We start from the raw sequence: 12,650 nt of genomic DNA on the forward strand, positions 1-12,650 counted from the left end.
CCCAAGTGAAATGGCATTTACTAGTCAAGTGTTCTTGTGCTTTTCTGGGTCTTAGGCCAACCAACCATTTAATTCTTAAATAGGATGCTAAAGTCTTAAATATTTTTGCATTTTACAAAGACTAAATAATAACTCTTAATCATATGTTATAATTTAGAGCGAGAAAAGAAAGAAACAATAACAGTTTTTAAAGCTGGAATGTAGCCTAAACTTTCCCTTTATAAAGAGCCTTTTGCTGCTGTGCTGGGGAGTACAACTCTAGGTGGTGGCTAAGTAGGCCCAGAGGTTTGGAGCTGCCTCCCTTTGTGCACTAGATGTGTGTCTGAGAAGTTGGGTATCAGTCACTTTGCTAAATTAACCACAGTTTACATTGTTTGTCTATCTGGCTGGCATGGTGTCCCCAAACTCGAGAATTTTCAGACACAAAGCTAGAATGTGCATGCTTTGAGCACATAACTGAGCACACAGCCCTCTGTGTGGCGGGACCTGAGTATTCCCTAAGAGGCAGCTTCACTGACCTGGATGCCTTTGGTCTGTCCTCAGCTCATCAAACGGATGATTGATGAGACGTCCAGCGGAGGTGTCACAGGCAATGACGTCATCATGCACTTCATGCTCAACTCTTTCCCCTTTGGAGGAGTGGGTGAGTCTTACTTTCTCCTGCTCATAGCAGATATTTCAAAAGCACCACCATTTCACAAGTGGATTGTTTGAGCTGTTGAAATAGCCAGCTGCTGCATACCCTGATTGTCGTCTCCTGAGGGAGGCCTTCCCTGGTCACCCAGTTGACTGTGGTTTTCCCGCTTTCCCACCCGCCCCTCCAGCACAGGGCAAATGTCCCGTCACTCTCCTTCTGTCAGCAGCACTGACTGACCACAGTTGTAATCATTACTTTGTTCACTTCATTGATTTTGTTTATTGTCCTGCCACATTTAGGAGATTTGGGAACCAAGACAGGTCTCAAATTAATTAACAAGATCTCGCTCTCTCTCTCCCTTTTTTTTTTTAATGAAGTAGCAAATAAAAGGTTCAGAATGCCAGGGGACAGACCACAGTTTGAGGAGTTTTTAAATGTGCCTTTGGTTTCTGCTCAGTTCTTACCTGCATTGTTTCCCAGCCCTTTGTTGGGAAGAGCAGTTTCTCCTTTAATTGTTTTGTGATTTGAGTAGAATGAGATGCCCCCTGTTCTAGAGAGAGTGGGCAGGAAAAAATTCATCCTAAGTGAAGCTTTGTGGCCATAGCCTGATCCTTATTGTTCCCTTTAGAACATGACTTGCCTCCCTCTCCAATGTGCGAGATGACTGACTCAGCTTTTTCTCCTTTGGGACGTAGGCTAGGTGGGCTTCTCTACTATCTAATAGAGATATTACAAAATAGCCAAGATGAAAACATTCTCATAACAAAAAGCAAACCGTAAAAGCCACTGTCTTGAAGCCCTGTTCTATCCTCTCCCTTTGTAATACCATAAATCATTTGCTCCATGGGATGGAATGGCCCAGTTTGGCAGGACTGCCTGTTCCTGGTTAAGGAAACCTTGTTCTATGACCAAGGAGCCTTGACCTGTAGCCACAGATCCTTGTCTAGGAGGTAAACATGGCCAGCACCCCGCACAGTGACTGTGCACATACATGGGTGAAGGACAGGTGGGAAGAGGCCAAATCAGTAGGTGTTGGCAGATCCAACTTGGAAATAGTGGTGGCTTGGAGAGGGTGGTAGCAGGGGAGATAGTGGAAAGGGAAGTGGGAATTTTTTGGATCAAGCAGCAGGATTTGCTGATGGAGTGAATGTTGGAGGAGGGGATGAATGAAAGAGGATGACTCCTGGGATTTTGGCTGGAGTAACTAATAGTTTTGTAGCCTGAATGCTTAAAAGATTGGACTCCATTGTCTCTACTTCCTCAGCTCACTGCATAGATCCTGGCATCCACTGTGCTACTGCAGTAGTCCACTCTGTAATTGTTCTATATGGTGTCTCCAGTGCCCTCTAATTGCAAATCTAAGTGACTTGGGTTCAGTCCCTGTCCTGCTTGACAAGGTAGCCTGTGGCATCATTGACTATACCATCTTATTTAAAACAAAACAAGGCTGGGTGCCATGGCTCATGCTTGTAATCCCAGGACTTTGGGAGGCAGAGGTGGGCGGATCACTTGAGGTCAGGAGTTCAAGACCAGCCTGGCCAACATGGTGAAACCCCGTCTCTACTAAAAATAAAAAAAATTAGCCAGGTGTGGCGCATGCCTGTAGTCCCACCTACTAGGGAGGCTGAGGCAGGAGAATCACTTGAACCTGGGAGACAGAGGTTGCAGTGGGCCGAGATCGCACCACTGCACTCTAGCCTGGGCAGCAGAGCAAGACTTCATCTCAAAAATAAAAATGAAACAAACAACATATTATATACTCATAAAAATCAAAAATACAAAAAGAAGACACAAAAGAAAAAAACAGGTCTACTGTCTTAGCAAATTTCAGGCATATAATACATTATTATAATGGCCATGCTGTAAAAAAAGGTAAATAAATAAATAAAGAAAAAACAAGTCTTGACCCCCAAATGTAAAAGGAGTACCAGTTTTTAAAGAAAACTTGGAAAAGATAGAAGAGCCCAAAGAATAAACATTTACGTTATTCATAACCCCACTATATAAAGATAACTGGTTTATGTCTTGCACATACATGCACACACATATACACAGACACTTGAATATTCTATTCAAAAAGGTATCATAATATATATTCTGTACCCTATATGCGACAGGATAGTGTGACAATTTCCCATGTCAATATTCTTGCATGCCATAATTTTAGTAACTGCATACTGTCCATCATACTAATGTGGCATATTTATGTAACCAATTCCTGGTATCAGATTTCAATTTTTCTGGTATGATTCTTATGTAATGTATCTTTATGCAATCTCTGATTATTTCTTTAGGAAAAATGTCTAGAAGTGTAATTACTGTGTTAAAAGGGCTTATACAATTTTCCAATTTGAAAAACATGCTGTTTTCTTCTAATTCTCAAAGTAACATAGACACAGCAGCAAAAAGTCTAAACAGTTAGACTTTAACGAAAAATGTAATAACTTCCCAGACATAAACACTATTAATATTTTGGCATATAGTTTAGATTTTTCTTTATTTATTTTTTCTTTTTTTGAGACTAAGTCTCACCATGTTGCCCAGGCTGGAGTGCAATGGTGCAATCTCAGCTCATTGCAACCTCCAACTCTCGGGTTCAAGCAATTACCCTGACTCAGCATCCCAAGTAGCTGGAATTACAGGTGCATGCCACCATGCCCAACTAATTTTTGTATTTTTTGTAAAGACAGGGTTTTGCCATGTTAGCCAGGCTGGTCTCAAACTCCTGTGCTCAAGAGATCCACTTGCCTTGGCCTTCCAAAGTGCTAGAATTACAGGCTGAGCCATCACGCCCGGCCTAGGTTTTTCTTTAGAAATGCATTATCTTGGCCGGGCGCGGTGGGTCAAGCCTGTAATCCCAGCACTTTGGGAGGCCAAGGCGGGTGGATCACGAGGTCAAGAGATCGAGACCATCCTGGTCAACATAGTGAAACCCCGTCTCTACTAATACAAAAAATTAGCTGGGCATGGTGGCACGTGCCTGTAATCCCAGCTACTCAGGAGGCTGAGACAGGAGAATTGCCTGAACCCAGGAGGCGGAGGTTGCGGTGAGCCGAGATCGCGCCATTGCACTCCAGCCTGGGTAACGAGCGAAACTCCGTCTCAAAAAAAAAAGAAAAAAAAAAAAAGAAATGCATTATCTTTAAAGCTTTTGATACATATTTCAAGTGTCTTTGCAGATTTCCGCCACCTTATATTCCCACGAACAGTATGAGCGTTTACTTCCTTATACCCTAATTCTGGATTATTCCATCACTAAATTTCTAGACAGAAAGAAAAGGGTCTTATTTTAATTTGTACTCCTTTGATTATTAGTGAGTTTGAATTTATTTTTAGTACTCTCATGAATTTTCTGTTTATGTCCTTTGATATTTTTGCTATGTTCACGTCTTCCTTATTGGTATATAAATAGTCTTTTTTTAATAAGTAAGAAAATCCTCAGTCCTATCTGTAACACATATCCCTTTCCAGATTTTAATTTGTTTTAATTTTATCTATGATTTGAAACATTTATTTATTGTATTTTATTTATTTTCTGAGACACAGTCTCGCCCTTGTCACCCAGGCTGGAGTGCAGTGGCACTATCTCAGCTCATTGCAACCCCCACCTCCTGCCTAGTAGCTGGGATTGTAGGCACCTGCCACCACACCCACCTAATTTTTGTATTTTTAGTAGAGTTGGGGTTTCACCATGTTGGCCGGGCTGGTCTCCAACTCCTGATCTCAGGTGATCTGCCCTCCTCAGCCTCCCAAAGTGCTGGGATTACAGGAGTGAGCCACTGCGCCCGGCCTAAACCTGTGTGGCTTTTTGGTTTTTGATTTCTGATTTGGAAAGTAGGCTTAGGAAAGCTTTCCCCACTTCGGTATTATATAAATATCATCTGTAAGCCAAGCACAGTGGCTCATGCCTGTAATCCCAGCACTTCAGGAGGCCGAGGCACCTGGCCAACATGGTGAAACCCTGTCTATACTAAAAATACAAAAGAATTAGCCAGGCATGGTGACGCTGCCTATAATCCCAGCCAGTCAGGAGGCTGAGGGAGGAGAATAGCTTGAACCTGGGACGTGGAGGTTGCAGTGAGCAAAGATCGTGCCACTGCACTCCAGCTTGGGCAACGGAGCGAGACTCTGTCTTAAAAATAATAATAATAAATAAACAAATAATAAAATAAATATCTGCAGTTTCTTTTTCTTTCTTTTTAATTTTAACATTTAACTGTGGAGTTGGCCAGGCATGTTAGCTTACGCCTGTAATCCCAGGACTTCGGAAAGGCAAGGCAGCTGGATCATCTGAGGTCAAGATCTTGAGATCAGCCTGGCCAACATGGTGAAACCCCATGTCCACTAAAAATACAAAAAAAATTAGCTGGGCGTGGTGGCACATACCTGCAGTCCCAGCTAGTCTGTAGGCTGAGGCAGGAGAATCGCTTGAACCTGGGAGGTGGAGGCTGCAGTGAGCCGAGATCACTGCTCTCCAGCCTGGGCAACAGACTGACAGAGTGAGCCTCCGTCTCAAAAATAAGAAATAAAAAACTGCCATGGAGTTTACTTTAGAATGCTGTATGATATAATAATCTGCCTTTTTTTTTTTTTTCCAAAGAGTAAACTAATTATGCTGGCGCCATTTTTTGAAATAATCATCCTTATACCATTGGTACACGTTTGGGACATTCTTAGGGTTTTCTCATCTTTCTGGTTTGTTTTTTCCATGGGCCAGTACCACAGTTTCAATTGCAGTAGTTGTACAGTTAGCTTTCTTTATAAGTGATATTTAGTAAGTGCTTATTATATGCCAGGTGCTGCGGTTGAATTCCTGCCTTTCTTTTTTTTTTTTTTCTTTGAGATGGAGTCTTGCTCTGTTGCCCAGGCTGGAGTGCGGTGGCGCGATCTTGGCTCACTGAAACCTCCGCCTCCCCAGTTCAAGTGATTCTCCTGCCTTAGCCTCCCAAGTAGCTGGGACTACTGGTGAGCGCCACTACACCCACCTAATTTTTGTATTTTTAGTAGAGGCGGAGTTTCACCATGTTGGCCAGGATGGTCTCGACCTCCTGATCTCATGATCTGCCCGCCTCAGAATCCCAAAGTGCTGGGATTACAGGCATGCGCCACCAAGCCCAGCCTTCTTTTATTTTCTTTTTTAAGATATGGTCTCCTCTGTCACTCAGGCTAGAGTACAGTGGTGCAATCATGGCTCACCGCAGCCTCAACCTCTTGGGCTCAAACAATCTTCCCACCTCAACCTCCTGAGTAGCTGGGACAGTGTGCACCACTGTGCCTGGGTAATTAAGAAAAATTTTTTTGTAGAGATGGGGTCTCACTATGTTGCCCAGGTTGGTCTTGAACTCCTGGGTTCAAGCAACCCTCCCACTTCAGCCTCCCAAAGTGCTGGGATTACAGGTATGAGCCACCGCGCCTGGCCAAATGCACGCATTTTAGAGACAGACAGCTAATAAGTTGTCTTATTAAAACAACTAAGAAACGAGCCAAAGTTGCCTGACTCTAAAACCCACAAATTCAACCAACTCAGTAGCTTGCTCTTTAGGACGCGGCACTATTGAAATATCTAAACGTTAAAGTTTCTCATTATTCTTGTTTTTCAGTGTTTTTTCTAGTTCTTATCTAAATTAATTTTTCCAGATGATCTTTGGAATCACTACCTTCTCCTACTCAAAAAAAAAAGAAAGAAAGAAAGAAAGAAAGAAAAACAAAAAACCTTCAAAAATCCCCGGGGATTTTGATTAAAATTGATTTAAACTTAAATTATTTTGGGAAGAATTTATATCTTTAAAATGTGGAGTCTTAATGGGAATACGTTATATCATCCTTTCATTTATATAACCCTTTTATATCTTTCAACAAAACTTTGTAATTTCCTTTATGTCAGTTTTTTGCTTTTTATTTGTTTGTTTATTTTTTGAGACAGGATCTTGCTTTGTTGACCAGGCTGGAATGCAGTGTGGCTCAATCAGAGCTCACTGCAACTTTGAACTCCTGGGCTCAAGCAATCCTCCTGTCAACCTCCCAGAATTTTCCCAGTTTCTTACTACCTTGGTTATGTCATTGGCTGGCCCCTCCCTCATTCTTTACCCTCCCTCATTGTCAGGGTTTCTCAGGGTCTTGTCCTCGGGTCTCTTCTCACACCAGGGCCGCTTCATGAATGATTCCTTCCTGCAGCCTGGCCCTGGTAAACTGCTCCCTGGCCTCTGGTCACCTGTGTCCTACATCGCACATGCCATTCCCTCTGCCCAGCAGACACTGCTCCCCTTTGTGCCTGTCAGTTTGTTGTATACACAACAAATTAGAGAAATGAAAACTGTCACAGAGCATGGCTTTGTGGAGGGCAGAGGTTTATACTTGCTTATTATCACCCAGCTGTGCAACTCTGTTACTCTTACTTTCTACAGGCTTAGAGAAAACAGGTGGGTGAGTGGGGCCATGGATGAATGAAGCCACATGGAATGGTGGGAAGAGAGCACACGTAGCATTCAGAGTCTGGTCTGGGTTCAGGTTCTGGGTTTGCCATTTACCAGCCATGTGACCCTGGGCAGGTTAACTGACCCTGTAAGCTCCCGTTCTCTCTCTGGAAATGAGGCTGCTGATAATTCACCAAGTGGGATTGTGGTGAGAATTATCTTAAGAGAATGATTTAAACTCTTAGCACAGTCCCTGGCATATATGAGGGCCACAGCCCTAGCAGAAGTGCAAGTCCTTGTCTTGCTCTTGGAAAGCATCCTGTTTGACAGGGACATTGACTTCTCCAGGGAAGCTGGTAATTACTTACTGAAAAGAGATAATTCGGCTGTCAGAGAGGTTCAGTGGGGGTGCCCAGGCAGCAGGGAGTGCATGTGGGCTTTCTTGGTCATTGTTAGACAGAAGTAGCTTGCATCATCTACAGTGAAGCTTGCTTTGTCTGTTCCCTTTACTTCAGGTTCCAGTGGAATGGGAGCTTATCATGGAAAACATACTTTCGATACTTTTTCTCATCAGCGTCCCTGTTTATTAAAAAGTTTAAAGAGAGAAGGTGCTAACAAACTCAGATATCCTCCCAACAGCCAGTCAAAGGTGGACTGGGGAAAATTTTTTCTCTTGAAACGGTTCAACAAAGAAAAACTCGGTCTCCTGTTGCTCACTTTCCTGGGTATTGTAGCAGCTGTGCTTGTCAAGGTGAGTCCCTATTACCCATGAGTGCCATTTGTTCTGGTCCTGGCCCGATGGCTGCCAGATGCATATTCTAGCAAGATTCTACATTAACTTGTAGAGTCTTAAGACAGGGTCAGTGAACCACAGCCTCTTGGCCAGCTACCTGCTTTTGTCACTAAAGTTATTGGAACACGACCACACCCACTTATCCACAGCTGCTTTCACGGGATGGTGACAGAGCTGAGTAGTTGCAACAGAGGCTGAATGGCCCTCAAAGCCTAAATTGTTACAGAAAAGTTTGCTGACCTCTGGTCTAACAGTCTAAACGGTGTAGAACTTGCTTGCAAAATTCTGAGCTGTCTAACCCTTTGATCCTTTTGGTATGGTATTGGATTTTCCTTGTCACTCCCAGCTTTGTTCTTGAATGTGCATGAAATCAGCTTGCCATGGAGATGGAGGCAAGAACTCTGGTGGACGGTAGTGCTGGTGAAAGGGCTTTGGTGAGGAATATTTATTAGGCTTGAGTGCTTTTCCCCGAGAGTTGACTACCTGATAAAGTTTTTCTTTGGTGATCAGTCATTATAGAGGTGGGCTTGCAAAGAGGCCTTCTCAAGGCAGTTTGCATATCTTGGGGTAAAAGAGGAAATCCATGATAATTAAAGTTAAGATGGAATGAGGAAGGTGATTATGTCTGTGGCACCCTCAGCGGAGATAAGATTGAAAATATCGACCACATCCGTGAAGAATGGGCTTGGAAAAGGCAATGGAAATAGCTGCGTTTACATTTTGTTTAAAATTTGAAGGAGGATTGGCTCATCTTACAGTATCCCAGCTTTAGTGGAATTGGAGATAACAGTTGCATTTGAAATCATTTGGGTTTTCTCAGAAATACCAAGCTGTGCTGAGGAGAAAGGCCCTGTTGATTTTTCTGGTAGTTCACAGACTGCGTTGGTCCAGTAAACAGAGATGAACAGCAGATTTCAAAACCCAGCCCTGTCTGTTAAGAGTGAGGTAGGAACTTCTTGTTTTCTTTCTCTATATAAGGTGGGCCAAGTTGGGGTATGTTTTCAAGGGTTTTTTTCGTTTGTTTTTTTTTTTTTTCTACAGTTGGAGGCTTAGGGGTTATTGAAAAAAGAATGCTTAACTTACTTGTCTCTAGACATTTTGGACTTGGGCCCAGAGTATCAGGTGTTAAAACTCCACTTATCCATAGTTTTAAAAGGGTTGGGCAACTTGCTCAGAATCTAAGAGAAGTCTGCAGAGGCAATGGCTTAGTTGGGTCCAGGTGAAGCATACGTCATTTCTAGGAACAGGGCAGCTGAGTGTGAGCCTCCTTTCTCTTCCCCATCTACTCAACTCTCCTGGAGGAAGTGCCAGCTGACTAACTGAGACTTATCACCATCTGGGCACTGAACTCTTTGTGTCATAATTTAAGAATAGTATTTTAAAAATCACTGAGTAGTTTTGATTTGTTTTCATTTTTTAAATAAGGTTTGACTTTGGGATTCATGGCAGCAAATGTCGTGAATCAAGGTGTAGTATGCAATTTAGGGGCTACTTTCTTCTCTCCCTTCCTGAGGCTGGAGGTGTGGTTAGAGGCTTGCTTGAGTCTCTGATCATTATCTGCCTCTTTCGTTATTATCCCAAGACCTCGGTTCCCCAGCCTGATAATGCGTCTTGGTTGGGATAGAATTTTTTTAGTTTCATGGAAAATATGGAGATCCAGGCTGAGTCTGCATTCTCTAGGCTTACCAAACTCCCAAGAAGCTCCCCCAGGTACAGTGCTCTGTGCCAGGCAGGTTTGAGTTCCCGAAATGGTTTGGCAGACATGTTTTTCTCTGTGAGGGTCTAGAGAAGCAGCAATATATAAAACCTTTAGCAGGAACAAGAAAATGTGTTTTGATTCCCGGCTTGATGTTGACTTAATTATGACCTTGGGCCAAAGCCTTTTCTGAGCTCTTCCTTGGGCCTCAGCTTGCTCATTTATAGAATGAGGGAGTAGATGTCAGTGATTCCCCAGGCCACTGTCAACCCTCTCTCTCAGTTCTCATTACTATTAGCTGTTAATATTTCTTTGGATTCAGTCTGGAACCAGGTAGAGATTTGCTTTTCTTTTCCACTCTGCTGCTTTTCTGCTCCTCTCTCAGCTTTTAATCCTCTTTTTATCAGATTATCTTTTATTTTAGACAAATGACTTTGAATCTATATTCAAAATACAGAAGAGTATTGAATCCGTATTCAAAATAGACTACTGAAGAGTCTATTTATTGTAATTACAAACATTTTTCTGAAATGGCTTTTATGTACTTAATAGTTTCCTTATTTTGTTATGTCCTTGGATTTGATTTTATTAATTACCTTACTAGAATTAGCATAAGTACTATACACAAAGTAAAGTTCCAGTAAAGCTTAGAAGCTACAAAAGGCATTGTGAGACATGTGGGTTTTAAAAGATTGAGAAACGTAAGAGGTTAATGTTGATAAATGTCATTAGGCCTTTGACAACCAAATATGACATTTGAACCTTGAGATTCCAACAGCCCTTCCTCGGGCTTCAGTAGGATGGATTAAATTCAGTACTACTTTTGAATTTTTTTTTTTTTTTGAGATGGAGTCTCGCTCTGTCGCCAGGCTGGATGCAGTGGCGCGATCTCAGCTCACTGCAACCTCTGCCTCCTGGGTTCAAGTGATTCTTTTGCCTCAGCCTCCCAAGTAGCTGGGACTACAGGCGTGCACCACCATGCCCAGCTAATTTTTGTATTTTTAGTAGAGATGAGATTTTACCATGTTGGCCAGGATGGTCTCGATTTTGTGACCTTGTGATCTGCCCGCCTCGGCCTTCCAAAGTGCTGGGATTATGGGTGTGAGCCACCATGCCCGGCCTACTTTTGAATTTTAGAAACAAAAATTTGTTTATCAGTTTTTGAATTCCATGTAGAGACTTCAGCTTCCTACTGAAAATGCTAGGATAGTAAATTAGTACTTTCACCTTCAGTCTCTACTCTGACATCAGCTAATTGACAGTGGACAGAATATAGCCTCCATCATCTGCTGCCTCATTATTGTTATTGTTGTTTTTTGAGGAAGGGCTTAATCCTTTAGCCCAAACCACATATCCTATGCTTCCTAGGGATATGTAGTCTTTTTTTGTACAATGCATGTAGAGTCTCTTAGACAGGAGGTGAGTCCCAGTGCTGAGCTTATGTTGCAGGGCTGGTTGTGGGTGGGTTTTCAAAGCAGCTGAGTAAACTGGATCCCTTTTTCCTCTCTCCAGGCTGAATATTACTGAAGAATGATCCTGTTCAACCTCATAGTGCCTCTACTGAACTATTCCTCTTTTAAATGGTTAATGAACCAATAATTTTTAAATCCTGCCAAAAATAGTAAGAAAATATGCAAACACACTGTAATCAAACTTAAAGGTCATTGTCATTCATTATTAATAAAACTTGCCATTTTAGCCAAATCCCAACATTCCCTAATAGGGTGTTCAGGGAACCTATCTTAGATTGTACTTACCCAAATCTTGGAGCTTTGAGCTAGGGGAGGAGAATGTATTAGACTAAATACAAACTTTGGGGGCTTGTAAGGGAGTCTCAGAACCTACTCAGTGAGTCCTTCACTCCAGTTAATGGCACTGCCCACCTGCTGCCCCTATCATTGTGTGAAGCTTTCAAGAGCTTGGTACTTCCCAGGGCTACCAGCAGTCCTCTGTAGTCCAGAGGTGAGGTTAGATCTTCCCAGTTCCCTATGAGATTTCAGGCACTAAAGCTCTATGTGGGGGAGGGAGGGGTTACTCCTCCTCCAATGGGACTCAAGAACTTGACCTCCAGGAGTCAGGCCTCTGGTCAGAAGTGCCATCTCACCAGTGGTGTTCATTCTTCCTGATTCATTCTCCATCATCCTGTGTTTTGTTTAGTTGCGACAATCTCTTGTGACTAATATCACTCAAAGCATCTTGTAAATCCTAGGGCTTCCTCGAACTTAGTTGCCAAAGTCATACAAGCATCACCTGTCATTCTTGTGTTGAAAGTAAAGAATTCTGCATCACTTTTTAGAGACAGAGTCTTGCTGGAGTGCAGTGGTGCAATCTTGGCTCACTGCAACCTCCGCCTCTAGGGTTCAAGTAATTTTCCTGCGTCAGCATCCCAAGTAGCTGAAATTATAGGCATCTGCGAATTTTTGTACTTTTAGTAGAGACAGGGTTTCATCATGTTGGCCAGGCTGGCCTTGAACTCCTGACCTCAGGTGATCCTCCTGCCTCGGTCTCCCAAAGTGCTGGGATTACAGGCATAAGCTACCACACCCGGCCAGAATTCTACATCTTACAAAACCTAACTGGCATTTAAAAAATAGCGTAGCCAGACGTGGTGGCTCATGCCTGTAATCCCAGCACTTTAGGAGGCCAAGGCGGGGGATCACTTGAGTCCAGGAATTTTAGACCAGCCTGGACAACATAGTGAGACCCCATCTCTACCAAAAAATTAGAATTAGGTGTGGTGGCATGCGTCTGTGGTCCCTGCTACTCAGGAGGCTAAAGCAGGAGGATTAATTGAGGCTGCAGTGGACTGTGATTGCACCACTGCACTCCAGCTTGGGCGACAGAGCAAGACCCTGTCTTTGAAACAAATAAACAAAAAAATACGGCAATAAAAGTATTTATAAACATACTTATCCTCTCTCAGGACCCTAAAGTTGCAGGTTAGTAGGTCTTCAAGGACAAATCTGTAAGTTTCTTATTTCAATAGCACAGTGCGAGTAAAATTTCACTTTTTTAAACTATAGAGAGATCCCTTTCTGAATAGCCTACAGAACTTAAAGTGAGGGAACCATTTCCTCTCACAAAGAGGCCTTGCATCTTATGACTTTGGGG

General features: G+C 42.8%; 1 protein-coding gene across 2 annotated transcripts in view; it reads left to right on the top strand.

Moving 5' to 3' along the window:
• Positions 1 to 11,237, top strand: part of ALDH3A2 (aldehyde dehydrogenase 3 family member A2) — a 31,637-nt gene extending 20,400 nt beyond the window's left edge. The window contains exons 9-12 of one of the 2 annotated variants that reach the window (XM_012472078.3): positions 544 to 643; positions 7,566 to 7,801; positions 8,664 to 8,788; positions 11,052 to 11,237. In XM_012472078.3, coding sequence (XP_012327501.2) covers positions 544 to 643; positions 7,566 to 7,801; positions 8,664 to 8,747 — 420 coding nt within the window. In that variant the 3' untranslated portion in view covers positions 8,748 to 8,788; positions 11,052 to 11,237. The remainder of the gene's footprint in view (positions 1 to 543; positions 644 to 7,565; positions 7,802 to 8,663; positions 8,789 to 11,051) is intronic. The other variant, XM_012472079.3, reaches the window with a different exon arrangement.
• Positions 11,238 to 12,650: the final 1,413 nt, after the last annotated feature.

The sequence above is a fragment of the Aotus nancymaae genome, unplaced genomic scaffold (genome assembly GCF_030222135.1).
Source record: "Aotus nancymaae isolate 86718 unplaced genomic scaffold, 86718_ANA_hifiasm-v0.15.2.pri h1tg000018l, whole genome shotgun sequence".
NCBI classification, from domain to species: domain Eukaryota; kingdom Metazoa; phylum Chordata; class Mammalia; order Primates; family Aotidae; genus Aotus; species Aotus nancymaae.